The 27,170-nt window shown below is 47.6% G+C and overlaps 1 protein-coding gene across 1 annotated transcript in view; it reads left to right on the top strand.

The window, feature by feature from the left end:
* Nucleotides 1–27,170, top strand: part of phactr1 (phosphatase and actin regulator 1) — a 523,423-nt gene that overhangs the window by 341,923 nt on the left and 154,330 nt on the right. The window contains exon 5 of the mRNA XM_070879882.1: nucleotides 12,361–12,691. Within this exon, the coding sequence (XP_070735983.1) occupies nucleotides 12,361–12,691 (331 nt within the window). The remainder of the gene's footprint in view (nucleotides 1–12,360; nucleotides 12,692–27,170) is intronic.

The following is a 27,170-nucleotide window of genomic DNA, read 5'->3' as shown; positions in this document are numbered from 1 at the left end:
CAGTTGGCACTTGATTTAGCACGCCACTTCCCCCTTGGAGCGCTAAAGATGAATTTCCCAGGAGCAAAAAATGGTTATCGTCTGGCAATATTTTTCCAAGATTTCAAAAGTTATCGCCCCAAATGGGTATTTTTAGCCCATGGTTGTAGCAGCATAAAAACAATTGTGTTCCAAGGAATATTTAATTAGCCATGTCGGTACTTTTCCTTCTAACCGACAGATACATTGTCATCCTGGTATTTGTACAGATCCTTTTAATGAACATTATTTTGACTGCATCCTCCCCTACCCAGTCTGACCTACACATGGCTCCAGTTGTATATTACTTCACTGACCTTGAATAACCTCTAAAGTGGCTACTCAGTTGTAAAAATTATGACAAAATAAGAAGTCACACCACCATTTTGGGCAATAAATGCACTCTTGCCAGAGCAAACCACATCTTAAAAATGTTTTAAAACATAAGATAAATACAGATGAGGAAGGTCATTCAGCTTATTGTAATTCATTCATCCAGAAAAATCCACACTTGGAGAAAGGCCAATTTCAGTGGGTTGGGTAAATTGGAATCAAAGATTATCAGGCAGAACTGTAATTGAACAATGGGCTGCTTTTAAAGAGGACATGGTTTGGTTACAGTTGAGGTACATTCCCACAAAAAGTTAGTATGCAGGTACAGCACGTAATCAGGAAGGCAAATCGAATGTTGGCCTTTATTGCAAGGGGGATAGAGTATAAAAGCAGAGAAGTCCTGCTACAACTGTACAGGGTATTGGTGAGGCCACACCTAGAGTACTGCGTACAGTTTTGGTCTCCATATTTAAGGAAGGATATACTTGCATTGGAGGCAGTTCAGAGCAGGTTCACTAGGTTGATTCCGGAGATGAGGGGGTTGACTTATGAAGATAAGTTGAGTAGGTTGGGCCTATACACATTAGAGTTCAGAAGAATGAGAGGTGATCTGATTGAAACTTATAAAATAATGAGGGGGCTCAACAAGGTGGATACAGAGAGGATATTTCCACTCATAGGGGAAACTAAAACGCGGGGACATAGTCTTAGAATAAGGGGCCGCCCATTTAAAACTGAGATGAGGAGAAATTTCTTCTCTCAGAGGGTTGTAAATCTATGGAATTCTCTGCCCCAGAGAGCTGTGGAGGCTGGATCAATGAATATATTTAAGGCAGACATAGACAGAGTGGGCAGGGAAGTGGAGCTGAGCCCATGATCAGATCAGCCATGATCTTATTGAATGGTGGAGCAGGCTCGAGGGGCCAAATGGCCTACTCCTGCTCCTATTTCTTCTGTTCTTATGTAAGGCAACCAAAACCAGAGCTCCCTGGATGACGAGTAAGATAAAGCAGAAAAAGGGGCATACGATAGATGTTAGGTTGAGAATACAAATGAGAACCAGGCTAAATGTAGAAATTTCAGAGCGAAGTGAAAAAGGAATTAAGAGGGGCAAAGAGAGAGTATGAATAGATTTTAGGCTAACATAAAAGGGAATCCCAAAGTGTTCTATAGACATATAAATAGTAAACGAGTAGTAAGATGAGGAGTGGGGCCGAATAAGGACCAAACAGGAGACCTATGCATGGAGGTGGAGAGCATGGCTGAGGTACTAAATGAGTACTTTGCATCTGTCATTACCAAGGAAGAAGATGCTGCAAATGTCATAATGAAAGAGGAGGTAGTTGAGATACTGGATGGGATAAAAATTGATAAGGAGGACGTACTAGAAAGGCTGGCTATACTTAAAGTAGATAAATAACCAGGACCGGATGGGATGCATCCTAGGATGCTGAGGGAAGTAAAGGTGGAAATTGCAGAGGTACTGGCCATAATCTTCCAATCCTTCTTGGATATGGGGGTGGTGCCAGAGGACTGGAGAAATGCAAATGTTACACTTTTTTTTTTAAATGATGCAAGGATAAACCCAGCAACTCCAGGCCAGTCAGCTTAACCTCGGTGGCGGGGAAGCTTTTAGAAATTATAATCTGGGACAAAATTAACAGTTACTTGGACAAGTGAGTAACAGGAATATGGTGGCCAGGTCCTGAATACAGAGCATGAAGAAAGTTAATGACCCCATGAGGTCAGGAAAGGTGAGTACAATGCCACATTCAACTACATCCTGATTTGCATGTCTCCCCTCTGTCTTCTCAAGCCTACTCCTGCACATCACTCCTCACACCAACCTACCTTACAGGTGCACTCATCTCTCTCTATGTACTTCCTCACATCCCCGTCTGACCATCCACCACTGATACTCATCTTCATCTTAATGCAATGTAATGCCTCTCCCTCATAGTCACCCTGCACCCATCCATTGGTTCTACTCATTCCATGATTCTCACTCAAAGGTCTCTGTTTCCCTCCTTGCAGGAGAAGAGACCACAGAATACCCAGGAGAGGCAGAGAGCCAGAGCTGGCCCTCTAGTCATAGCAACGCTGACTGCAGCAGAGGAGGAGGTGCTGGAGATCAGCAGAGTATCGAGCATTGATGGTGCTGTGAAATGGAGAGACGGGAGTTCCCAGTTACCTGGTGATAGAATGAAGTATCACACAGCCACATGGCATACAACAGTCACTCATGTTGACTTGGTGTCAGCAGCCAGTGAAATATGATCATGTATACAATGTTCACTCAAAACATTCTTATCATGACAGTTCTAATTCATGTGTTTACACTCCCACTCACCCATCAAGTGTCCCAAAGCCAGTCCAACCAGAGGAGGAAGAAGACTCCTCAGAGGAGGTCACTGATTCCAAGGGTGCATCAACACAGGACGCATGCACACCAAGCACCAGTGCAGATACACACACATCGGTGGGACCATGAAGTCAGAAAGTAGTACCCTCACCTGGTGTCTCACACATCACATGTAAGCAAGAGCAGAAGGTGCATACAGGGACAGCAGTACCAGTGGAGGGCGTAGGACGCTCGATGTTGTGCTCAGCTGGACGAAGGTGCTGAACCTCGGGGGCTAGTGACTAGGATGATGATTTTGGAGGAGCAACAATAAATTCATGGGACTCTGGCAGGATTTACAGCCACGATGTGCTTGCTTGCAAGTAGAATGGAGGAGTCCATCTTAGCATGACTGGCATGATATTGCAGGCCATGGCTATGGTGTGTTCGACATTCAAATGAGTGCATGCCTGCTCTCATGAACAGCTTTCACACTCTGTGTTAAGTTCAGAATAACTCCACGAGACTGTGTTGTAAGCTCAAACAATTGTGACCTTGGTCTCTTTAATATAACTCCAAAAAGGCAGCAGCATGGTGGACTGCCTTTTATACCTGCTTGCTCCAGGGTGCACAGTTGACACATAGATCTCCCACAGATGTGCAAGTCTTACACATAGGTGAGGTTTGCATACATAACATCACTTCCCCCCAATGTCTTATGTACAAGTTATTTACAGGTTGAGGCGATCTGGTGCTCTGCGTTCCCGGGTCGATCGCCTGAGTTGAAGTCCTGGCCTGGGTGAGTTGGTCGGATCATTGCTGCACGGCAGCGCAGCTGGTCTGATCAGAGTGTCGGGCATGGTGGGTTCATCCTCATGGTTGACAGCGATTGCTGGTTGGGTGTGTGTTGGTGGATCATAGATGATAAAGTCTTCTTTAAACTGTTCCTGGTTGTCCGTGAATCGCAGTTTGGTTTGATCCAAGTGCTTTCTGCACGTTTGCCCATTCAACAATTTAACAACAAACACTCTATTTCCCTCCATGACTAAAACAGTGCCAGCAATCCACTTGGGACCGTGATCGTAATTGAGAACAAACACAGGATCATTAACCTCAATGTCACATGATACAGCCGTGCGATCGTGGTACACGTTATGCCGGTGCCGCCGGGTTTCTACCTGATCATTGAGATCTGGGTGGACTAAGGAGAGCCTGGTTTTGGGTGTTCTCTTCATTAACAATTCTGCAGGGGGAACCCCGGTGAGCGAGTGGGGGCGTGTCCGCTAGATGAGCAGGACCCGAGATAACCAGGTCTTCAAGGAGCCGTCCGTTACGCGTTTCAAGCTCTGTTTGATGGTTTTGACTGCCCGTTCTGCTTGACCATTGGATGCGGGCTTAAATGGGGCAGACCTGACATGCTTAATGCCATTGCGGGTCATGAAGTCGTTGAATTCCGAGCTGGTGAAACATGGTCCATTGTCAATTACAAGGACTTCGGGCAAACCATGGGTGGCGAACATGGCCCTAAGGCTTTCAATGGTGGCAGTGGACGTACATGATGACATTATTATACATTCAATCCATTTAAAATAAGCGTCCACTGCTACAAGAAACATCTTCCCTAGAAAAGGGCCAGCAAAATCTACGTGGACCCTGGACCACAGTTTGGAGGGCCATGACCACAGGCTCAGGGGGGCCTCCCTAGGTGCATTGCTCAATTGTGAGCAAGTGTTGCATTGGTGTACGCATGACTTCAATTCGGAGTCAATGCCGGGCCACCAAACATGAGACCAGCAATGTCCTTCATCATGACAATGCCTGGGTGGGTACTGTGTAAATCTCGCACAAATGTTTCCTTGCCTTTTTTTGGCATAACAACACAATTAGCCCATAACAGACAATCATACTGAATAGACAATTCATTTTTGCGGCGGCTATAAGGCTTAATTTCATTCTGCATTTCCCTGGGAATGGCAGACCAATTTCCATTTAGGACACACCTTTTTACGCTTGACAGTACAGGATCCTGGCTGGTCCAGGTCCTAATTTGGCGAGCCGTGACGGGTGACCCCTCGCTCTCGAAGGCATCCATGACCAGCAGCAAGTCTGCGGGCTGCGGCATTTCCACCCCGGTTGTGGGAAATGGTAGCCAGCTAAGCGCATCAGCACAGATTTCAGTGCCTGATCTGTGGCGGATGACATAATCATGTGGATAATGTCAGTGCCCATCTTTGGATGTGGGATGAGGCATTGGTGTTTATACCTTTGCTCTCAGAAAACAATGAAATGAGCGGCTTGTGGTCTGTTTCAAGCTCAAACCGAAGCCCAAACTAGTATTGGTGCCTTTTCCTAACTCCATATACGCATGCTAAAGCCTTTTTCTCTACCATACTATTGGCTCTTTCAGCCTTAGACAGACTTCTGGATGTGTATGCAACTGGTTGGAGGTTGCCTGAAACATTGGCTTGCTGGAGCACACAACCGACTCCATATGATGAGGTGTCGCAGGCCAGCACTAACCGCTTACATGGGTCATAGTGTACCAGTAATTTATTGGAACATAGCAGGTTCCTTGTCCTCTCAAACGCTCTGTCTTGAGATTTGCCCCAAACCCAGTTGTTACACTTTCTCAGCAACATGTACAAGGGCTCTAGCAATGTGCTCAAACTATTCAGAAAATTACCAAAATAGTTGCGAAGACCTAGGAACAAATGCAGCTCCGTCACACTCTGGCGTCTGGGTGCATTCTTGATGGCCTCTGTCTTCGAGGCCATAGGACTGATGCCATCTGCTGCAATCTTTCTCCCCAGGAATTCGACTTCTGGTGCCATAAAAACGCACTTGGCGCATTTTAGCCTGAGTCCCACTCTGTCCAGACGACGTAGAACCTCTTCCAGGTTGTGCAGATGTTCAATGGCGTCGCGACCGGTGATCAGGATGTCATTTTGGAACACGATGGTTCTCGGGATGGACTTCAGCAAACTTTCCATGTTTCTCTGAAATATGGCTGCTATCGAGCGAATTCCGAAAGGGCATCTGTGCTATATAAACAATCCTTTGTGGACATCAGTTTTTTCGACAATTCGACCAGCTCCTGTGTCATGTAAGCAAAGGTCAGATCCAATGACTTCCTCCCCACTAGCGTTGCAAACAGCTCGTCAGCCTTGGGTAATGGGTACTGATCCTGTATTGAGACTTGGTTGATCGTTACCTTGTAGTCGCTGCAGATCCTGACGTGCCATCACTTTTCAACACCATGAAATTGGACTGGCCCATTTGCTGAACTCGACTGGTGATATGATTCCTTCCCGTTGAAGCCTGTCCAGTTCGATCTCGACCTTCTCCCTCGTCATGTACAGAACCGCCCGAGCCTTGTGATGGATGGGTCTTGCATCCGGGCCTAGGTGGATCTGCACCTTAGCTCCCGTGAAGTTGCCGATGCCAGGTTCGAACAATGAGGGAAACTTACTCAGCACTTGAGCACACGAAGCGTCATCCACTGATGATAAGGCTTTAAATTTTTCCAGTTCCATTTCATTTTCTCAAGCCAACTTCTGCCGAACAGCATTGGGCCATTGTCTGGAACGATCCACAATGATAAATCATACACAGCTCCATCGTACGATATCTTTACTGCCACACTGCCAATGACGGGTATGAGAATTTTGGTGTAGGTATGCAGCTTCGCATTGATTGGGCTCAGTTTGGGTCTTTCTGCCTTAGTGTCCCACAGCTTTTCGAAAACCCTCTGGCTCATTATTGACTGTCCAATTCCATGGGTACTGGAACCACATTTAATTTAACTTCCAGCATTATCGGAGGACTTTTGGTAAAAAAATGTACCCCATACACTTCTTTGTCCTGTACCTCAGATTGAGTTGCCTGTGCCGCTTGATCCATGCCGGATCGATCATCCTCAGCCACATGGTGTGTCGCAGCACGCTTGCTCGGTTGTGGACACATTCGCTGAAGGTGCCCCATTGTTGCACAGCCTTTGCACACGTATTGCTTGAATTGGCATTGATGGGCCCAATGATAGCCCCAGCAACGCCAACAAGGCGCGATTTGATTCACCCCCGATGGAGGACTTTGAGCAGTTACAGGTCATACGAACGCGGACGAGTAGGCCCTGCCATGTGCAGCTCTGCCTGCCGACGATATTATTTTATGCAAAGTACTTGCCGATGAGTTTCGATGCTGGGAAGATATCTGTTTCGAGATTTCGTCCGTGAACATACATGCTTGGGGGATCGTGATGGCCCTACTCAGCTCTAGAGATTCAGCAGCCAGCAGCTTTCGAAGGATGACCTCCTGGCCAATGCCAAGCACGAAAAAGTCCCGCAGCCAGCATTTCCTCTAATGCAGCTTCGAAGTTGCACGGCCCAGAGAGATGTCTCAGGTCGGTGAAATTCCACCACGTCCTGGCCCTTGGAGCGATTGTGCGTATAGAAACGATACCTTGCCATGATGATGCTTTCCTTCGGTTTAAAGTGGCTCCGAACCAGCGTACACAATTCATCATAAGTCTTATCCATTGCTCGAGATGGTGAGAGTAGATTCTTGATAAGGCCATAAATTTTTGACCCACAAATGGTGTGGAGAACCCCCCTGCGCTTAATTGCGTTATTGGTTCCTTCCAATCCGTTGGTTACGAAGTACTGGTCGAGGCAATCAGTGAAATCCTCCCAATCTTCCCCTTCCACGAATCTCTCTAAAATTCCAACAGTCATGGTTGCATGAAAGTTAGTATTTTTAACTTGTCGCCAGTTCGGTGAGCAAGTTCAGGCATGACCTTACTCCAGTTTATTTATTCTCTAAGTGAGGATTTAACATCGTTGCCAACATTATATACACGGCTTGCACGTGTCTGCCAGTGACCATTAGGACTCTGACAGTCTGGTGGCAGGTAAAACCCGGTTAACATATGTAGTAATGGGTGTCTGGTGGGAAAGGTTTGGTCATTTTAGGACTGCTTTTTGATTGAGGGGGAAAGTCGATTCAACATCTGGGTGCCAGATGGGTGCACTGGTGCAACCTAACTAAATCATGCCATTACGAGGCCATCTCAGGCATCCCAAGCAGCAATGTGCGCCGCTGCTAGTGGAATGTCCACACCAAGTTCCTCCTCCTCCTGTTCCTCCTCCTCCAAAGAGGCTCGGTGCTCTGTGCCTTGCTCCTCCAGCAGCTCCAATCCTTGCTGTTGCGTTCTGTTGTTCTGAGTATAGCGTACCACAATCATTCTGGAAGCCCTGGCTGGTGCAAATTGAAGGGCTCCTCCAGATCTGTCCAGACAGCTTCAACAACCTGATTGCTTGCTCTATTACACATCTTGACATCATTTGGCTTTGATTGTAGCGCTCTTTGGCCTCATTTCTTGGCCTCCTCAAGGGTGTCATCAGTGGGTACCCCTTGGGGCTGAAATTGCCCCTTTCAATAAGGCCTCTGACTGCCGGAAAGTGGCGGCCACACGGCGGCACGGAATGGCCGCCGACACTCCGCAGCGAGGCCACCATTTTTTAAATTGCCCTTGCTAAGGTTTGGAGCGATGTCTGGGACAGCTCCATTCGTTTTCCCACTGTGGCGTGCACGCGTCGACCCCTTACCATCTGGCAGGGTCTCCCTCTCCGAATTTGCCCCACGGTAGCGGACCCATCACTGGCCAGTGCCCCCGACAGCTTTTTCTGTTGGTGCACAGTGTATAATATGGTGGTGCGTCACCATTAAAGGGGAGGTTACACTGCCGCGGCCGCCATCTTTTTCTTTTTTGGCGGCCGACTGCCAGGTCGGCCCGATAATTGTTCCCCCGGGGTTTGACCAGGCCACCAACAGGTAGCCCGTCACCCCCTCTTAGGTGCCAGACTGCTGGCCCGGCCGACACCCTCCCTGGTGGCCCTTAAAAAGATCTTGCAGCGGCCCTGCCTTTTAACTGAAGGGGAGAGATGTTGTGACACACCAGCACGATGACTTCACCAGCTCGGCGCTGATGACTGACAGTGACAGAGAATCCGTCCTGCCTCCACTTCTGACCCCATTATGACCATTCCGCCCGCTCGAAAAAAAACGGCAAAAAGCTGAATTTCGCAAGATAGGCTGCCGCATCCATCAAAAATGGTAGTTCTGCTCTATTTCCGGCGGATGTGATTTTCACCCCCCTTGTCTCCAAGCAGCCAACCGGTAAGTCTGGTCAGAAGTGCGAAGGGCTGAGGGAGAGCGGACTGGCGCAAAATGAATGAATTATGACAACTCCGTGGAATCTGGCACACACATGCTTGATAATCTTTTTGTGGTTGAAGCCGAGGATTGATGGATTGGAAACCCTTATGGTTCATGAATACTCCTGATCTGAGGGTGCCTTTATGGCCACCTGTGTGCAGTTGATGAAGCCACGCACCTGTGTGAAGCCAGCCAAATCCACAAAGCCGAACCCACTCATTCTGACTTGCTTCATCCATGGCAAAGTGTACGTAACTGCCTGCCCTGGCAAACATGGCATCGGTCACCTGGGTGATGCATTTGTGGGCAACCGACTGTAAAATCCTGCAGATCCCAGGAAGGAGCCTGAGCTGAAAAAGTTGAGGGCGGTGGTCACTGTGACAGCCACTGGTAATGCGTGTCCACCAGGTCCACTTGGCAGCAGGTCTTCTTCAAGCACGTTACAAATGTCAGCCATGACCTGATACAGAAGCCTGAGCCACCTAAGGCACTGGTGTTCAATCCCGTCCCGTCCAGGAAGCTGATCCTCTGCCGAGATACCCAGTGTTAAGGGTGCACGGTGCACTCCTGTGCTCATCCTCTCTCCAGTGGAGCGGCAGGTCAGTGAGGAGAAGGCTGCTGCTGCTCCTGCTGGTGCTGCTGTTGTTGTTGCAGCTGGTGCTCATCTTGTTCCTCATCTGAGGACCAAGGTGAAACAGCATAATTGGCACCCATGCTGATCTGATACATGACAGATGTAAAGTGCTGATCAAACGCACAATCCTCCAATGTAGTGAGAGTGACCGCCAAAGTTGTTGAAATCACCTGCAAACTCCTAAAGCAAACTCTCAGTGGTGTGAGCAAAAGCTTTTCTCTTCGGTAAGGAAGCAGGTGTGAGGTCTCAGTATTTATCGGATTTTTTGATTGTCATTTATTCAGCCCACTCAATTGCTACTCTGCTCGTGCCTTGCTTTCACTGGCCCGGTACAGGAATCCCGGAATCCCGCGGACACACAGTAAAAGTTGAAACCCCAGTTTAAAAGACTCTTAATATGCTCTTAACAAGCTGTTAATTGCTTTAAATAGCTAACCCGCCTCTCCCAAGGGGGCTTCTCGCTCGCAGCTGAATGCACACCAGTTAAATGTAGAAGCCGGCAGGTTGAAGCTGGCTTCCCGACGTGCTGTCAATTTAACCTCCCACCTGTTCCCAAACCCACTCACTCTTTGATTTTAAAATGACTGAAGTCTCACTCCTCTAACTCATCTTTTTTTGCCAATCTCCATTGGGTTTCCATACCCCAATTATCCTCATCCCTGTTTACAAATTCCTCCAGGATCTTCCAGCTCTCTGCATCAGTACACACCATCTGATCTTCTATCTCTGGCATTCTTCTGTCACGGGCTCAACCATGCCCCTGCCAAGAATGGCCAGCACTGTCTCCTCCAAGGTGAGGTGAAGCTAGGAATGTAAGGTGTGTCACGTGTTTGGTAAATGAGGGGGGGGGGTGGTGCCGGGAGTCGTGCATTGAGCAATGTGTGAGGCTAGTGGTGCATTTGGTAGGAGACAGCTTTTGAAGATGAATTCATTGACCTTGACCAGTGATCTGAAATCATGAAATTTCTTTGGGCACTGGAGCCAAGTGGGGGGGGCGGGTGGCGGGGCGACGATGCTGAAGCGATGGCCTCGGTGATTCTAGTCCCACATCATTCTTTCTCGGGGGCCTCCTGGCTCCCTGTGCGTAGGTGATCTCTCTTCCAGTGTTGACCCCTACACATAGCTGGAATGCTGCATGCAAGACCCTGGCTTGTTGAGCCATTTGTCTTAGTGTTGAAGCACTTTTACCATTTGTTTACGTGCAATAGGAAGTTTAGCTTTAAGAGTTGAAGACTGCCATTTTGGAATTATTTTTTACGTCTTTTTTGCCAGAAGGCAGTTGAACTCTACTGGCTAAAGACTGCCTATTTTCAAATGATTTTTTACTTTTTCATTTTAGAAGGCAGTTCCCCTTTAAGAGCTTGAGGCTCCTCTCTAAAATGATAGCCTAGCTTTAAGACAATGCTGCTTCTCTCAAGGGACACTCCAGCCATGCTACATTGGGCCTCCTGCTAAGTGCACCACCTGAAACAGCGCATTGCACATTAGGATCTGTGCTCCCATTCAAATAACGGTACTGCCTGCACTCTTTTTACGAGTGTGAGTTAACCTTGCCCCGCAGTTACCTCACCAAGAGTGATTGATATTAAGGAGTAGAAATTCACCTCTGCCTGAAACGGGCCGCACCTACCATTTTTGAAGTGTTCTGGCCGCCGCAATGGATATGGCGGACTATCCGTCGAAATCCAGCTCTTCGTGGGGTTTCTTCCAGCAGGGCGGAAGTGTGGGTGAGACAGAGTCGCTGTCAGTCATCAGCGCCAGGCTGGTGACGTCATCACGCTGGTGCGTCACAACGTCTCTCCCCTTCGGTTCAAGGGGAGCGCCGCTGCAAACTCTGCATTCATTTTAGTTAGGTCCACTGGGCCATCAGGGAGGGTTTCGGCCAGGCCAGCGGCCTGGCATCCAAAAGGGGCGTGACAGGCTGCCTGTTGGTGGCCCAGCTGAACCTGCGGCTATAATTGTCGGCCTGACCTTTAAGGGTGGCTGTGCCACCATTTCACAGAGGGTGCACTGACAGCAAAAGCTGGCAGGGGCATCGGCCTGCAGTAGCGCCGTTCCGGCAGGCCAATTTCAGGTAAGGGGCAATTTCACGAGGGGGTCCCCACCAGATGGTAAGGGATCCGCGTGTGCACGCCGCGCCAGAAAAATGGGCGAAGCAGTCCCGGACACCACTCCGCTTCTGAGGAAGGCCAATTTACAAAATGGTGGCCCCTCCATGGAGAGTTGGCAGCCATTCCGTGCCACCCCGTGGCCGCTACTTTCAGGCAGTCAGAGGTCATATCAGAAGGGCCAATTTTGGCCCCTAAGTCTGGATAAAGAAGTGTAATAGTCTGTTTCATACTTCATTTTTAATGCTAAAGAAGTTCACCTCTTGCAAGCTTTGTGAAGAATATTTTGCCCAATTCCCCATTAGAAACTGTATGGAAAGAAGCATTGCTATGCTTTAGTAAAACACAAGTGTAGTTCACCGGCATGGGCTGGTTGGGCCGAAAATGAGGAATATTCTGCACTGAAAACAGGTTCTCACACAATTTAGCCTGTAGCCACTGTCGAAGTAATTCCCTAATCTCACACTCCCAATAGAGGGGCTGCACCCTCAGTGAATGTAGTTAAGGTTACAATGTTGTAGCTCTCTCTCTGCCCTGTACTTCTGGCATGTGCAGTCACCCGCGACAAGCACATAATTGACTCCTATGGCTTTTTTTTACACATCAGACTATGTGAGTGGGAAAATATTAGGGGAGAGTGTGGAAGAATTTGTAAATGGCAAACTGTTAAGTTGTTCTCTGAGTTGTACTTTAATATGTTTTTTTTTTATCAGACGCTGGCCAGCCTGTGAAGCTGCCTTGTATGCCACCTGTGAGGTTGTCACCCCCTCTACCGCCAAAGAAAGTGATGATTTGCATTCCATCACAGGCTACAGACTCTCCGCCTACGTCCTATTCTGTAGTGCAGAAAATCTCCCAGCAGCCTTCGGTACAGCATCAGCTGCTGCCTTCCCAGCTTGCCGCTCATCAGCATCAGCTACAGTACGGAGGTTCCCATTCTTCATCTTTATCCAGCGGGCTACCTCTCCACCCACCAGTACATACTAGTAAAGTGATAGAAGAACTCAACAAGACATTGGCCTTGACAATGCAAAGGCTTGAAAGGTAACATGTCAAACATCATGCTTTGTTCTTGACTTGTAAAACTTTGAGCTCATACAGCACAATCAAAAAAACAGACCCAGAGAATAAGAGGGCTGGGTGTGATGTAACATATTCAGAATTATGTAAAAGTTGGAAGGGCTTAAGGTGTCAGTGGCAGCATAACAAACTGGAATCAAAAGACCTATGTGAAAAACTGAGCCTTTTGGACCCAAACTGATTTCAGACAAATTCTGATAATAAGGTTGCAGAGACTTTTATAGTTTCAGCTTGCAGATTTCTTGGAGGATGAGTATGAGGGAGATACAATGAGGAAATTAAAAGGCAGTGGGGGTGAAGGTGGTGGTGTCTGAGCAGTGAACTGTCACTGATGAGGGTTAGACATGTATATGTATATGTGCAAAAACAAGGGACCCAATAGTGATAAATGTCAATGGTTAGTTGTGTTAGTAGGAAATAGATCATAGATTTTCAAACTTCATATCCAATACTCTGGGTGAGGGAGGGTGCATATGTGAATACTCCATAAGGCAATCAGACCTCAGTTCATGTGGGACGAGGCATGATACAACCTGCAGGCAGTCTGTTTGTATTGTATCTTTATATTTGTTAATTTATTGTTTCTATTGCTGTTCACTAATTAAAAGAATGTTCTGCAATGATAACATTAGTTTCCTTTGTGTAACTGACATTGTCTTTTGGAATTTAGAAACGGGCCACTGAGAGTGTGTCTATATTTGCAGGGTGTTCCTGGGAATGTGTCTATATTTGCAGGATGTACCTGGGAGTGTGTCAATATTTGCAGTATGTACCTGGGGTGTGGCAATATTTTCAGGGTATACCAGGGAGTATGGTAATATTTGCAGGGTATACCAGGGAGTGTGGTAATATTTTCAGGGTATACCAGGGAGTGTGGTAATATTTGCAGGGTATACCAGGGAGTGTGGTAATATTTTCAGGGTATACCAGGGAGTGTGGTAATATTTGAAGGGTATACCAGGGAGTGTGGTAATATTTTCAGGGTATCCCTGAGAGTGTGGGAATATTTGCAGGGTGTATCTGGGAGTGTGTGACAATTTTTTATTTGTTCCGAGATGTTGGTGACGCTGGCTAAGCCAGCATTTATTGCCCATCCCTAATTGCCCTGGTGGTGGTGAGCTGCCTTCTTGAACCGCTGCAGTCCTTATGGTAAAGGTACTCCCACAGTGCTGTTAGGGAGGGAGTACTAAGATTTTGATCCATCGACGATGAAGTAACGGCAATATATTTCCAAGTCAGGATGCTGTGTAACTTGGAGGGGAACTTGCAGGTGATGGTATTCCCATGCGCCTGCTGCCCTTGTCCTAGGGGGTAGAGGTTGCAGGTTTGGGAGGTGTTGCCGAAGAAGCCGTGGCGAATTGCTGCTATGTATTTTATAGATGGTACACACTGCAGCCACGATAGGGTGCCAATCAAGCAGGCTGCTTTGTCCTGGATGGTGTCGAGCTTCATCAGTGTTGTTGGAGCTCCACTTATCCAGGCAACTGGAGAGTATTCCGTCACACTCCTAACTAATGCCTTGTAGATGGTGGAAAGTCTTTGGGGAGTCAGGAGGTGAGATACCCACTGCAGAATACCCAGCCTCTGACCCGCTCTTGTTGCCACAGTATTTATGTGACCGATCCAATTAAGTTTCTGGTCAATGGTGACCCCCCCAGGTGTTGATGGTGGGGGATTCGGCGATGGTAATGTTGTTGAATATCAACGGGAGGTGGTTAGACTCTCGCTTGTTGGAGTTGGTCATTGTCTGAAAAATGTAACCTGCCACTTATCAGCCCAAGTATAATGTCATCCAGATCTTGCTGACTGCGGGCATGGACTGTTTCATTTTCTGAAGAATTGCAAAAGAAACTGAACACTGTGCAATCATCAGCGAACACCGCCACTTCTGACCTTATGATGGAGAGAAGCTCATTGATAAAGCAGCTGAAGATGGATGGGCTTAGGACATGACCTAGAGGAACTCCTGCAGCGATGTTCTGGGGCTGTGATGATTGACCTCCAACAACCACAACCCTCTTCCTTTGTGCTCGGTATAATTCTAGCCAGTGGAGAGTTTTCCTCCTGATTCCCATTGACTTCAATTTTACAAGGGCTCCTACTGCCACACGAGGTCAAATCCTGCTTTGATGTCAGGGGCAGTCACTCTCGCCTCACCTCTGAATTTCGCTCTTTTTTCCATGATTGGACCAAGGCTGTAATGAGGTCTGGAGCCGAGTGGTCCTGGCAGAACCCGATAGCACTGTCGACGACACCTTCCATCACTTTGCTGATGATTGAGAGTAGACTGATGGGGCGATATTTGTCCAGATTGAACTTGCCCTGATTTTTGTGGACCAGGACATACTTGGGCAGTTTTCCACATTGTCGGGTAGATGCCAGTATTGTAGCTGTACGAGAACAGCTTGGCGAGAGGCTCGTCTAGTTCAGGAGTTCAACAGCCAGGATGTTGTCGGGGCCCATAGCCTTTGCTGTATTCAGTGCGTTCAGCTGCTTCCTGATATCACGTGGAGTGCATCAAAATTGGCAGAAGACTGGCTTCTGTGATGGAGGAGACCTCAGGAGGAGGCCGATATGGATCAACCACTCGGCACTTCTGGCTGAAGATGGTTGCAAACTCTTAAGCCTAGTCTTTTGCACTTGCGTGTTGGGCTCCACTATCATTGAGGATGCAGATATTCATGGAGCCCCCTCCTCCCGTTAGTTATTTAATTGTCCACTACCATTCACAACTGGATGTGGCAGGACTGAAGAGTTTTGATCAAATCCGTTTATTGTGGGATTGCTTACCTCTGTTTAATATTTTCAGGGTGTACTTGGGAGTTTGTCATTGTTTGCAGATGTACCTAGGGATGTGTCAATATTTGCAGGGTGTTCCTGGGAATGTGACAATGTTTTCAAGGTGTCTATGGGATTGTGTCAATACTTGCAGGGTGTTACTAGGAGTAGGTGAATATTTTCAGGGTGTTCTTGAGTGTATATTGATATTTGCAGGATATACCTGGGAGTGTGTAAATATTTGCAGGGCATACCTGGGATATGTCAATATTTACAGGCAAAACTGGCTAAGAGGAGGATTGAGAACTTAATATTCCTTGCTGTGAGGTATTCAGTAAAGATAGGGCAGGGAAAACGGAGGGGGTTGCAGTATTGATCAAATAAACTATTATAGTATTGGAGAGGGATGATGCAATTGAAGGACCAATCAGAGTCTATTTGGTTAGAATTAAGAAACAATAGAGGAGCCATTATGCTACTGGGTTTATACTATAGGCCACCAAAGAGTGGGAAGGAGATAGGGGAGCAAATTTGCAGGCAAATTACAGAAAGTTCCAAGAACTACACAGTACTGATAATGGGTGTTGTGTATCTGTAAAGCATGCACTCCCATGTTCTGCCACCAGGGAGCGGATCCCCTGAAGTCCCAAGGGATCCCAGCATCCCTTGGGAGCACTGTAAGCCGACCCCTAAAGCATGTTCCTCACTCTGGAATGCCTTGATAAAGACTGAGGTCACTGTTACTTTAACCTCCCTGTGTGCAGTCTCATCTGTGTTAGGAACACAATAACTGGCGACGAGTATACGAATCCAACGCAGAGATGCAGCAAACTGTGGGCATCCTGGAGAAGTTCTCGGAGGGTGAGGACTGGGAAGCCTATGTCGAACGGCTAGACCAGTATTTTGTAGCCAACGAGCTGGATGGAGAAGGAAGCGCTGCAAAAAGGAGAGCAGTCCTCCCCACGATCTGCGGGGCACCGACCTACAACCTCATGAAGAATCTTCTGGCTCCGGTGAAACCCACAGATAAGTCGTATGAGGAGCTGTGTACACTGGTTCGGGAGCATCTTCGGGAGTGCGTGCTGATGGCGAGGTATCGGTTCTACACGTGCCAGCGATCTGAATGTCAGGAAGTGGCAAGCTATGTCGTCGAGCTAAGGCGACTTGCAGGACAATGTGAGTTTGATGGCTACCTGGAGCAAATGCTCAGAGACTTTTTTGTACTGAGCATTGGCCACGAGACCATCCTACGAAAACTTTTGACTGTAGAGACACCGACCCTCAGTAAGGCCGTTGTGATAGCAGAGATGTTTATGTCCACCAATGATAACACCAAACAAATCTCTCAGCACACAAGTGCGAGCAATGTTCTTAAATTAACTGGAACTGTGTTTGCGAGCAGAAATGTACAGGGCAGAAACCACGAGTCTGCAACTGCCAGCAGGCCTCAGGTGACCCAAATGACTCAGAGTCCGCAACAAAGAATGAATGCAAGGCATTTCACACCTTGTTGGCGTTGTGGAGGCTTCCATTCAGCCTATTCATGCCGCTTCAAAGGGAATGTTTGCAAGAGCTGTGGAACAATGGGGCACCTCCAACGAGCTTGCAGACGAGCTGCAAGCTCTGCAAAACCTGCTAACCACCACGTGGAAGTGGAGTTTTTGGGGAGAAAGATCGGCATTTGGCCCACAGACGCCAAGACAGAGGCTTTCAGGAACATGCCCAGGCCACTGAACATCACGGAGCTGCGGTCGTTCCTGGGACTCCTCAACTATTTTGGTAACTTCTTACCAGGGTTAAGCACCCTCTTAGAGTCCCGACATGTGTCAGTGCATAAAGGTGAGAACTGGGTATGGGGAAAAAAACAAATAATTGCTTTTGAGAAAGCCAGAAACATTTTATGCTCCAACAAGCTGTTTGTATTGTATAACCTGTGTAAAAGACTTGTGCTAGCATGTGATGCGTCATCGTACGGAGTCGGGTGTGTATTACAACAAGCTAACGTTGCGGGGAAGTTGCAACCTGTCGCCGATGGCTCCAGGAGCTTGTCTAAGGCCGAGAGGGCCTACAGCATGATTGAGAAAGAGGCATTAGAGTGTGTGTTCGGCGTAAAGAAATGCATCAGTGCCTGTTTGGCCTCAAATTTGAGCTGGAAACCGATCACACGCACCTCATATCCCTCTTCGCTGAAAACAAGGGGATAAATACGAATGCCTCAGCCCGCATACAAAGGTGGGCACTCGTGCTATCAGCATAAAGCTATACCATCCACCACAGGCCAGGCACCAAGAACTGTGCGAATGCTCTCAGTCGGCTACCATTGCCCACCACGGGGGTGGAAATGGCGCAGCCTACAAACTTGTTGATGGTGGCGCAGCCCACAGATTTGTTGATGGTCATGGAAGAATTTGAAAATGATAAATCACCTGTCACGACCCGGCAGATTAGGACTTAGACCAGCCAAGATCCTCTGCTGTCCCTAGTAAAAAACTGTGTAATGCATGGGAGCTGGGCCAGCATCCCCATTGAAATGCAAGAGCTAATCAAGCCGTTCCAGCGGCGAAAGGATGAGCTGTCCATTCAGGCAGACTGCCTGTTGTGGGGTAGCCGCGTAGCGCTACCCAAAAAGGGCTGGGAGACGTTCATCTCGGATCTCCACAGCACACAGCCGGGTAAAGTAATGATGAAAGTGACAGCCAGATCCCACGTGTGGTGGCCCGGTATCGACTCTGACTTAGAGTCCTGTGTGTGGCAATGCAGTGTGTGTGCTCAGTTGAGCAACGTGCCCAGAGAGGCACCACTAAGTTTGTGGTCCTGGCCCTCCAGACCATGGTCGAGGATCCATGTCAACTATGAGGGCCCGTTTCTCGGTAAAATATTCCTGGTGGTGGTGGATGCTTTTTCAAAATGGATTGAATGTGAAATAACTTGGGGAAGCACCACCACCAGCACTATTGAAAGCCTGACGGCCATGTTTGCCACCCACGGCCTGCCTGACATACTGGTCAGTGACGCAGAAACATAGAGACATAGAAAATAGGTGCAGGAGTAAGCCATTCGGCCCTTCGAGCCTGCACCACCATTCAATAAGATCATGGCTGATCATTCACCTCAGTACCCCTTTCCTGCTTTCTCTCCATACCCCTTGATCCCTTTAGCTGTAAGGGCCATATCAAACTCCCTCTTGAATATATCCAATGAACTGGCATCAACGACTCTCTGCGGCAGGGAATCCCACAGGTTAACAACTCTCTGAGTGAAGAAGTTTCTCCTCATCTCAGTCCTAAATGGCCTACCCCTTATCCTAAGAATGTGTCCCCTGGTTTTGGACTTCCCCAACATCGGGAACATTCTTCCCGCATCTAACCTGTCCCGTCCCGTCAGAATCTTATACGTTTCTATGAGATCCCCTCTCATGCTTCTAAACTACAGTGTATAAAGGCCCAGTTGATCCAGTCTCTCCTCATATGTCAGTCCAGCCATCCCTGGAATCAGTCTGGTGAACCTTCGCTGCACTCCCTCAATAGCAAGAACGTCCTTCCTCAGATTAGGAGACCAAAACTGAGCTCAGTATTCCAGGTGAGGCCTCACCAAGGCCCTGTACAGTTGCAGTAAGACCTCCCTGCTCCTATACTCAAATCCCCTAGCTATGAAGGCCAACATGCCATTTGCCTTCTTCACCGCCTGCTGTACCTGCATGCCAACTTTCAATGACTGATGAACCATGACACCCAAGTTCTCGTTGCACCTCCCCTTTTCCTAATCTGCCACCATTCAGATAATATTCTGCCTTGGTGTTTTTGACACCAAATTGGATAACCTCACATTTATCCTCATTATACTGCATCTGCCATGCATTTGCCCACTCACCTAACCTGTCCAAGTCACCCTGCAGCCTCTTAGCATCCTCCTCACTGCTCACACCACCACCCAGTTTCGTGTCATCTGCAAACTTGGAGATATTACACTGAGTTCCTTCATCCAAATCATTAATGTATATTGTAAAGAGCTGAGGTCTCAACACTGAGCCCTGCAACACTCCACTAGTCACTGCCTCCCATTCCGAAAAGGAGCCGTTTATCCCGACTCTCTGCTTCCTGTCTGCCAACCAATCCTCTATCCACGCCAGTACATTACCCCCAATACCATGTGCTTTGATTTTGCACACCAATCTCTTATGTGGGACCTTGTCAAAGGCCTTTTGAAAGTCCAAATACACCACATCCACTGGTTCTCCCTTGTCCACTCTACTAGTTACATCCTCAAAAAATTCCAGAAGTTTTGTCAAGCATGATTTCCCTTTCACAAATCCATGCTGACTTGGACCGATCCTGTCACTGCTTGACAAATGCGCTGCTATTTCATCCTTAATAATTAATTCCATCATTTTCCCCACTACTGATGTCAGACGAACCGATCTATAATTACCCGTTTTCTCTCTCCCTCCTTTTTTAAAAAGTGGTATTACATTTGCTACCCTCCAGTCCATAGGAACTGAGCCAGAGTTGATAGACTGTTGGAAAATGATCACCAATGCATCCACTATTTCTCGGGCCACCTCCTTAAGTATTCTGGGATGCAATCAGGCCCCGGGAATTTATCGGCCTTCAATCCCATCAATTTTCCCAACACAATTTCCCGCCTAATAAGGATATCCTTCAGTTCCTCCTTCTCACTAGACCCTCGGTCCCCTAGTACACCCAGAAGGTTATTTGTGTCTTCCTTCGTGAAGATAGAACCAAAGTTTTGGCCATCTTTCACCAGTGCCGAATTTAAAGAATTCATGATCCGCAATGGGATCAAACATGTCACCTCGGCCCCGTTTAAACCAGCCTCCAATGGGCAGGCAGAGCGGGCAGTACAAACAATCAAACAGAGCCTTCAACGAGTCACAGAAAGCTTACTCCAAACCCGCCTGTCCCGAGTACTGTTCAGCTACCGCACGAGACCCCACTCACTCACAGGGGTGCCCCCGGCTGAGCTACTCATGAAAAGGACACTTAAAACCAGATTCTCGCTGGTTCACCCCAACCTGCATGATCAGGTAGAGAGCAGGCGGCAGCAACAAAATGTAAATGATGGTCGCGCCACTGTGTCACAGGAAATTGATCTGAATGACCCTGTGTATGTGCTAAACTATGAAAATGGTCCCAAGTGGATCGCGGGCACGGTGATAGCTAAAGAAGGGAATAGGGTGCTTGTAGTCAAACCAGACAATGGACAAATTTGCAGAAAGCACCTGGACCAAACGAGGCTGCGGTTCACAGATTGCCCTGAACAACCCACAGCAGACACCACCTTTTTCGAGCCCACAACACACACCCAAAGGATCAACGACACCACGCAGGACCAGGAAATTGAACCCATAACGCCCAACAGCCCAGCAAGGCCAGGCTCACCCAGCAGCCCTGCAGGGCCAACAACACGCCAGCCCAGCGCGGGCACAGCCAACACACCAGAACAGACATTTGTACCAAGGCGGTCCACCAGGGAAAGAAAGACTCCCAATCGCCTCACCTTGTAAATAGTCTTCACTTTGACTTTGCGGGGGAGTGATGTTGTATATCTGTAAAACATGCATTCCCATGTTCCGCCACCAGGGACCGCATCCCCTGAAGTCCCATGGGATCCCAGCATCCTTTGGGAGCACTGTATATAAGTCGGCCCCTAAGGCCTGATCCTCACTCTGGAGTGTCTTGATAAAGACTGAGGTCACTGTTACTTTAACCTCCCTGTGTGCAGTCTCATCTTTGTAAGGAACACAATAATGGGGAACTTCAATTATCCTAATATAGGGCTTAAAGTTGGCCCACGTGTTTTTCAGCGCACTCACGGGAGATGCGCAAGCTTTCTGCATGGAAAACTGCTCCGATAAAATCACTCCCCACTTTGGATGGTGTCTGGCCTCTCCTCGGTCGTCGCGCACCGTGGCCAGTGGAGTGGGGGGTGGAGCCAGCGTCCTGCGCTGAAAAAAGTGCATGCGCATTGGAGTTGGGTCGCGATGTCCGCGCGTGTGCAATAGCACAGAACTTTGGCAATCGGCCATCTTTAAAGGGAAACGAAGCTGCTTGATTTTTGGTGCCAGAAGGAATGCTGTGGAATAAATCAGCTGCTGCAATCAAGAAGCAGTGAGTGCTCTGTGTTAATAGTGCTGCATTCATGCTTGGAAAAGTTCCAAAAGAAGTGCTGTATATCTGAAAATAATTGCTGCATGCAAAATAAGGATTGTGTGTTTCAAAAAAATCACTGTGAGTGTCAATTCAATACAGCAATGCAACAACGTGCACCAAGAATGAAGAATTTCTTGCATGACAAAGTGGAGTTACTAGTTAATGTCATTGAGAACAGATGGCAGGAGCTGGATACCAGCAACAGAGGTCGCACAAAAGTGCCACCCAAAGAAATGAAGAAACGCTGGAATCAAGTTGCAAAAGATTTCTGCGCAGTGGTGAACACCCAGAGATCTGGAAGCCAGCGCAAAAAGAAATGGCAGGACCTTAGTCAAGTCGTTAGTGTAAGTAATATTTTCATTTATTCAATGCAATTGCAATTGTAAATGTCCCACCCAACAGAAAGACATCCTCTCTAAAAGGTTGCATTTCATCTCTGCAGAAGAAATTGTCCCACAACAAAAGGGAAAGAACTCAAACAGGAGGAGGCCCGCCAAATCTGCAGCAACTGACACCCTTGGAAGAAAGGGTCGCTGCTTTGATGGGTCCTACCTGGAGAAAAACAATCACCACTGCACAAGCTGGGCCCACACGCGAGGGAGAGGGTAAGTCCTGAAAATTGATCGTGGCGCTTCAAATCAACCTGCTGCCTGGCCTGCTATGTGTGAGCCTACTCATACCACCCATCCTGCCCCCTGCTGCTAACCATTTCACTGTTCTGTTATATTTTGCAGAACCCAATGCCCATCCTGAAGATCCAGAAGAAGATTCAGCCGCGTCCGAGCATAACCCTGCAGAGAGAACCGGACAGGGTGGGGATGGAGATGGATGAAGGGGACAATGTTGTAATGAATATGGATGAGGCCATGTTAATGGACTTCGCGTTGATAAACTCTTCCATGAGTTCTGGTGTGACATTCCTTGGTTTCAGCCTATCCATGATTAGTGGTTTAAGTTCTGATGTGACATTCCATGGTTTCACAGCGTCCGAGGTTGAGGGTCCCAGTGGTGATGGGATGCAGCATGGAACACCTAGGGCCCTACCGTCCGAGGTTGCGGGCCCCAGTGGTCTTGGGATGCAGAATGGAACATCCAGGACCCCACCGTCTGAGGTTGCGGGCCCCAGTGGTCTTGGGATGCAGAATGGAACATCCAGGACCCCACCGTCTGAGGTTGCGGGCCACAGTGGTGATGGGATGCAGCATGGAACACCCAGGACCCCACTGTCCCAGCCTGTGCCTTCCACTGGGGGGGTGCCGCGAGGCAGACCCAGGGTGAGGTTAAGGAGAAATCGACCACGCTCTCCTGAGATGCAATAGATGTGGTTCAGATCATGGCATTAAGTGCGGAGAGCATTGACCTTACCCGATCACTCGTGCACACCATCAGTGGGGTGGGTGATGAGGTAACGGGACTGTCGGGAGAAGTAACAGTAATCGCACGGGAAATGGGAATGATTTCCGGGAACATCAGTGAGGGAATAGTGTCCATGAGGGAGGGAATGTCAGAGGTAGTGGAAAGGACAGCACAGGCCATCAGGGAGGGCATGTATGAGTTAGCTGTTGCAGTAAGGGAACATGTCCAGGCCATGCGCCACCACTCCCACTGCAATCCCCACACCAGTCTCTGAAGAGACCCAAGCTGGGCCTTCCACATTAACACCTGACCCCGTCCCCCACCGCCACCACCATGAAGAAGTGCTCATTCACCGAGATGGGGATGAGAGATGGGTGCAGCCTTTCTTTGCTGCTGTTGTTGTTGTTGATGTTACTGTTGTAACTGTTTTCAAATCGAAAGTTTTTTTAAGTTATGTATAATTACAACTTTATAAGTGATCTTAAAGTTTTTAAGTGATCTTAAAGAGTCATAGTAAAGTAAAGTTTGATACAAGAATTATTTTATGACACTAAAGTTAAGTATATTGTAAACTTTTGAATAAAATATATATTACATTAAAACTGAATCATGTTCCATTAACACAACACAACATTTAGGAACAACTGCAAAAAATAAACATGTCCGTGCGGAATAGTTGTCGCAGAGCCCTCAGGCATCAGTAAAGCGTTCACGGATGAGCTGCTGACGCAAGGCTCGAGCAATCGTTAAAGGAGCACGATGGCCCGTCCTCCTTCGACGTCGTGCTCCAGCATCAGGCACTTGCATAGTTTCCTCATCATCATCATCATCCTCCTCCACACCTCCTCCTCCTCCTCCTGCTCATCACTTGCATCTTCCAAATCATTATCATCAGCCACTCTCACCGCAGGTGGGTCTTCCACTATCAGGTGCTGCTGCCTCATGATGGTTACGTTGTGCAGCATGCAGCACACAACAGTGAATTAACCGACAATCTCAGGGGAATATTGCAAGTAGCCTCTGGAATGATCCTAGCATCGGAAACGCTGTTTCAAAATGCCAGTGGTCCTCTCTATGATGCTGCGTGTCGTAATGTGCGACGTGTTGTATTGATGGTCAGCTTCCGTCTCGGTTACGCGTAGGGGCATCATGAGCCAGGTGGCGAGCCCGTACCCTTTGTCTCCCAGTAGCCAGCTCTGCCCTTCTGGCTGCTGCTCAAACATGTCAGATATAAAGCTGTCGCATAGGATGAACGCATCATGGGTGCTGCCAGGGTATATTGCATCGACTGACATGATGCGATGCATGTTGTCACACACGAGCTGCACATTAATGGAGTGGAAGCCTTTTCTATTCCTGAACAGCTCGGCATCCTTCAAAGCTGCTTGCAAACGATGTGGGTACAATCAATGCTGCCCTGTACCTTTGGGAAGCCAGAAATCCTTGAGAACCCCACAGCCCTGTCATGGATTGCTTAGGTGGTCATTGGGAACTTGATGAAGTCATTCCTCCATGAATACAGTGCAGCCGTGACCTGGCAAAACGAGACATGTATTCCATGTTGAGAGATGGCGCACACATCTACAGTTGTAGCTTGAAACAATCCTGAGGCATAGAAGGAAAGTGCAGCTGTAACCTTCACTTCAACTGACAAAGCAGTCCACCTGCTGCTTCTTGGCTGTAAGTCTGCTCTCAGCAACTCACAGATCTCACAGACAACTTCTCTGCAGAAACACAGCCTTCTGACAAAATCTGCATCACTCAGGTCCAGTTAGGAATGCCTGACTCAAAATTACCGAGGTGAGTAAGGCCTCCTGCCCAGCAGCCGATGGGCTTTGATGTTCCTGATGTGATAAGCTCAAATCAATTGTCTCCTACGTAGCACAATGATACAGAATGCTCGCAAAAGGTATATAAGAACATAAGAACGTAAGAATTAGGAACAGGAGTAGGCCATCTAGCCCCTCGAGCCTGCTCCGCCATTCAACAAGATCATGGCTGATCTGGCCGTGGACTCAGCTCCACTTACCCGCTCGCTCCCCGTAACCCTTAATTCCCTTATTGGTTAAAAATCTGTCTATCTGTGATTTGAATACATTCAATGAGCTAGCCTCAACTGCTTCCTTGGGCAGAGAATTCCACAGATTCACAACCCTCTGGGAGAAGAAATTCCTTCTCAACTCAGTTTTAAATTGGCTCCCCCGTATTTTGAGGCTGTGCCCCCTAGTTCTAGTCTCCCCGACCAGTGGAAACAACCTCTCTGCCTCTATCTTGTCGATCCCTTTCATTATTTTAAATGTTTCTATAAGATCACCCCTCATCCTTCTGAACTCCAACGAGTAAAGACCCAGTCTACTCAATCTATCATTATAAGGTAACCTCCTCATCTCCGGAATCAGCCTAGTGAATTGTCTCTGTACCCCCTCTAAAGCTAGTATATCCTTCCTTAAGAAAGGTGACCAAAACTGCACGCAGTACTCCAGGTGCGGCCTCACCAATACCCTATACAGTTGCAGCAGGACCTCCCTGCTTTTGTACTCCATCCCACTCGCAATGAAGGCCAACATTCCATTCGCCTTCCTGATTACCTGCTGCACCTGCAAACTAACTTTTTGGGATTCATGCACAAGGACCCCCGGGTCCCTCTGCACGGCAGCATGTTGTAATTTCTCCCCATTCAAATAATATTCCCTTTTACTGTTTTTTTTCCCAAGGTGGATGACCTCACACTTTCCGACATTGTGTTCCATCTGCCAAACCTTAGCCCATTCACTTAGCCAATCTAAATCTCTTTGCAGCCTCTCTGTGTCCTCTACACAACCCGCTTTCCCACTAATCTTTGTGTCATCTGCAAATTTTGTTACACTACACTTTGTCCCCTCTTCCAGGTCATCTATGTATATTGTAAACAGTTGTGGTCCCAGTACCGATCCCTGTGGCACACCACTAACCACCGATTTCCAACCGAAAAGGACCCATTTATCCCGACTCTCTGCTTTCTATTCGCCAGCCAATTCTCTATCCATGCTAATACATTTCCTCTGACTCCGCGTACCTTTATCTTCTGCAGTAACCTTTTGTGTGACATCTTATCGAATGCCTTTTGGAAATCTAAATACACCACATCCATCGGTACACCTCTATCCACCACGCTCGTTATAGCCTCAAAGAATTCCAGTAAATTAGTTAAACATGATTTCCCCTTCATGAATCCATGTTGCGTCTGCTTGATTGCACTATTCCTATCTAGATGTCCCGCTATTTCTTCCTTAATGATAGCTTCAAGCATTTTCCCCACTACAGATGTTAAACTAACTGGCCTATAGTTACCTGCCTTTTGTCTGCCCCCTTTTTTAAACAGAGGCGTTACATTAGCTGCTTTCCAATCCGATGGTACCTCCCCAGAGTCCAGAGAATTTTGGTAAATTATAACGAATGCATCTGCTATAACTTCCGCCATCTCTTTTAATACCCTGGGATGCATTTCATCAGGATCAAGGGACTTGTCTACCTTGAGTCCCATTAGCCTGTCCAGCACTACCCCCCTAGTGATAGTGATTATCTCAAGGTCCTCCCTTCCCACATTCCCGTGGCCAGCAATTTTTGGCATGGTTTTTGTGTCTTCCACTGTGAAGACCGAAGCAAAATAATTGTTTAAGGTCTCAGCCATTTCCACATTTCCCATTATTAAATCCCCCTTCTCATCTTCTAAGGGACAACATTTACTTTAGTCACTCTTTTCCGTTTTATATATCGGTAAAAGCTTTTACTATCTGTTTTTATGTTTTGCGCAAGTTTACTTTCGTAATCTATCTTTCCTTTCTTTATTGCTTTCTTAGTCATTCTTTGCTGTCGTTTAAAATTCTCCCAATATTCTAGTTTCCCACTAACCTTGGCCACCTTATACGCATTGGTTTTTAATTTGATACTCTCCTTTATTTCCTTGGTTATCCATGGCTAGCTATCCCTTCTCTTACCGCCCTTCTTTTTTAATGGAATATATTTTTGTTGAGCACTCTGAAAGAGCTCCTTAAAAGTCCTCCACTGTTCCTCAATTGTGCCACCATTTAGTCTGTGATCCCAGTCTACTTTAGCCAACTCTGCCCTCATCCCACTGCAGTCCCCTTTGTTTAAGCATA

This window comes from Pristiophorus japonicus, chromosome 5 (assembly GCF_044704955.1).
Source record: "Pristiophorus japonicus isolate sPriJap1 chromosome 5, sPriJap1.hap1, whole genome shotgun sequence".
Taxonomy (NCBI): Eukaryota; Metazoa; Chordata; class Chondrichthyes; family Pristiophoridae; genus Pristiophorus; species Pristiophorus japonicus.
Note: the sequence above shows the minus strand (reverse complement) of the source record. Positions and strands in the feature narration are given on the sequence as shown.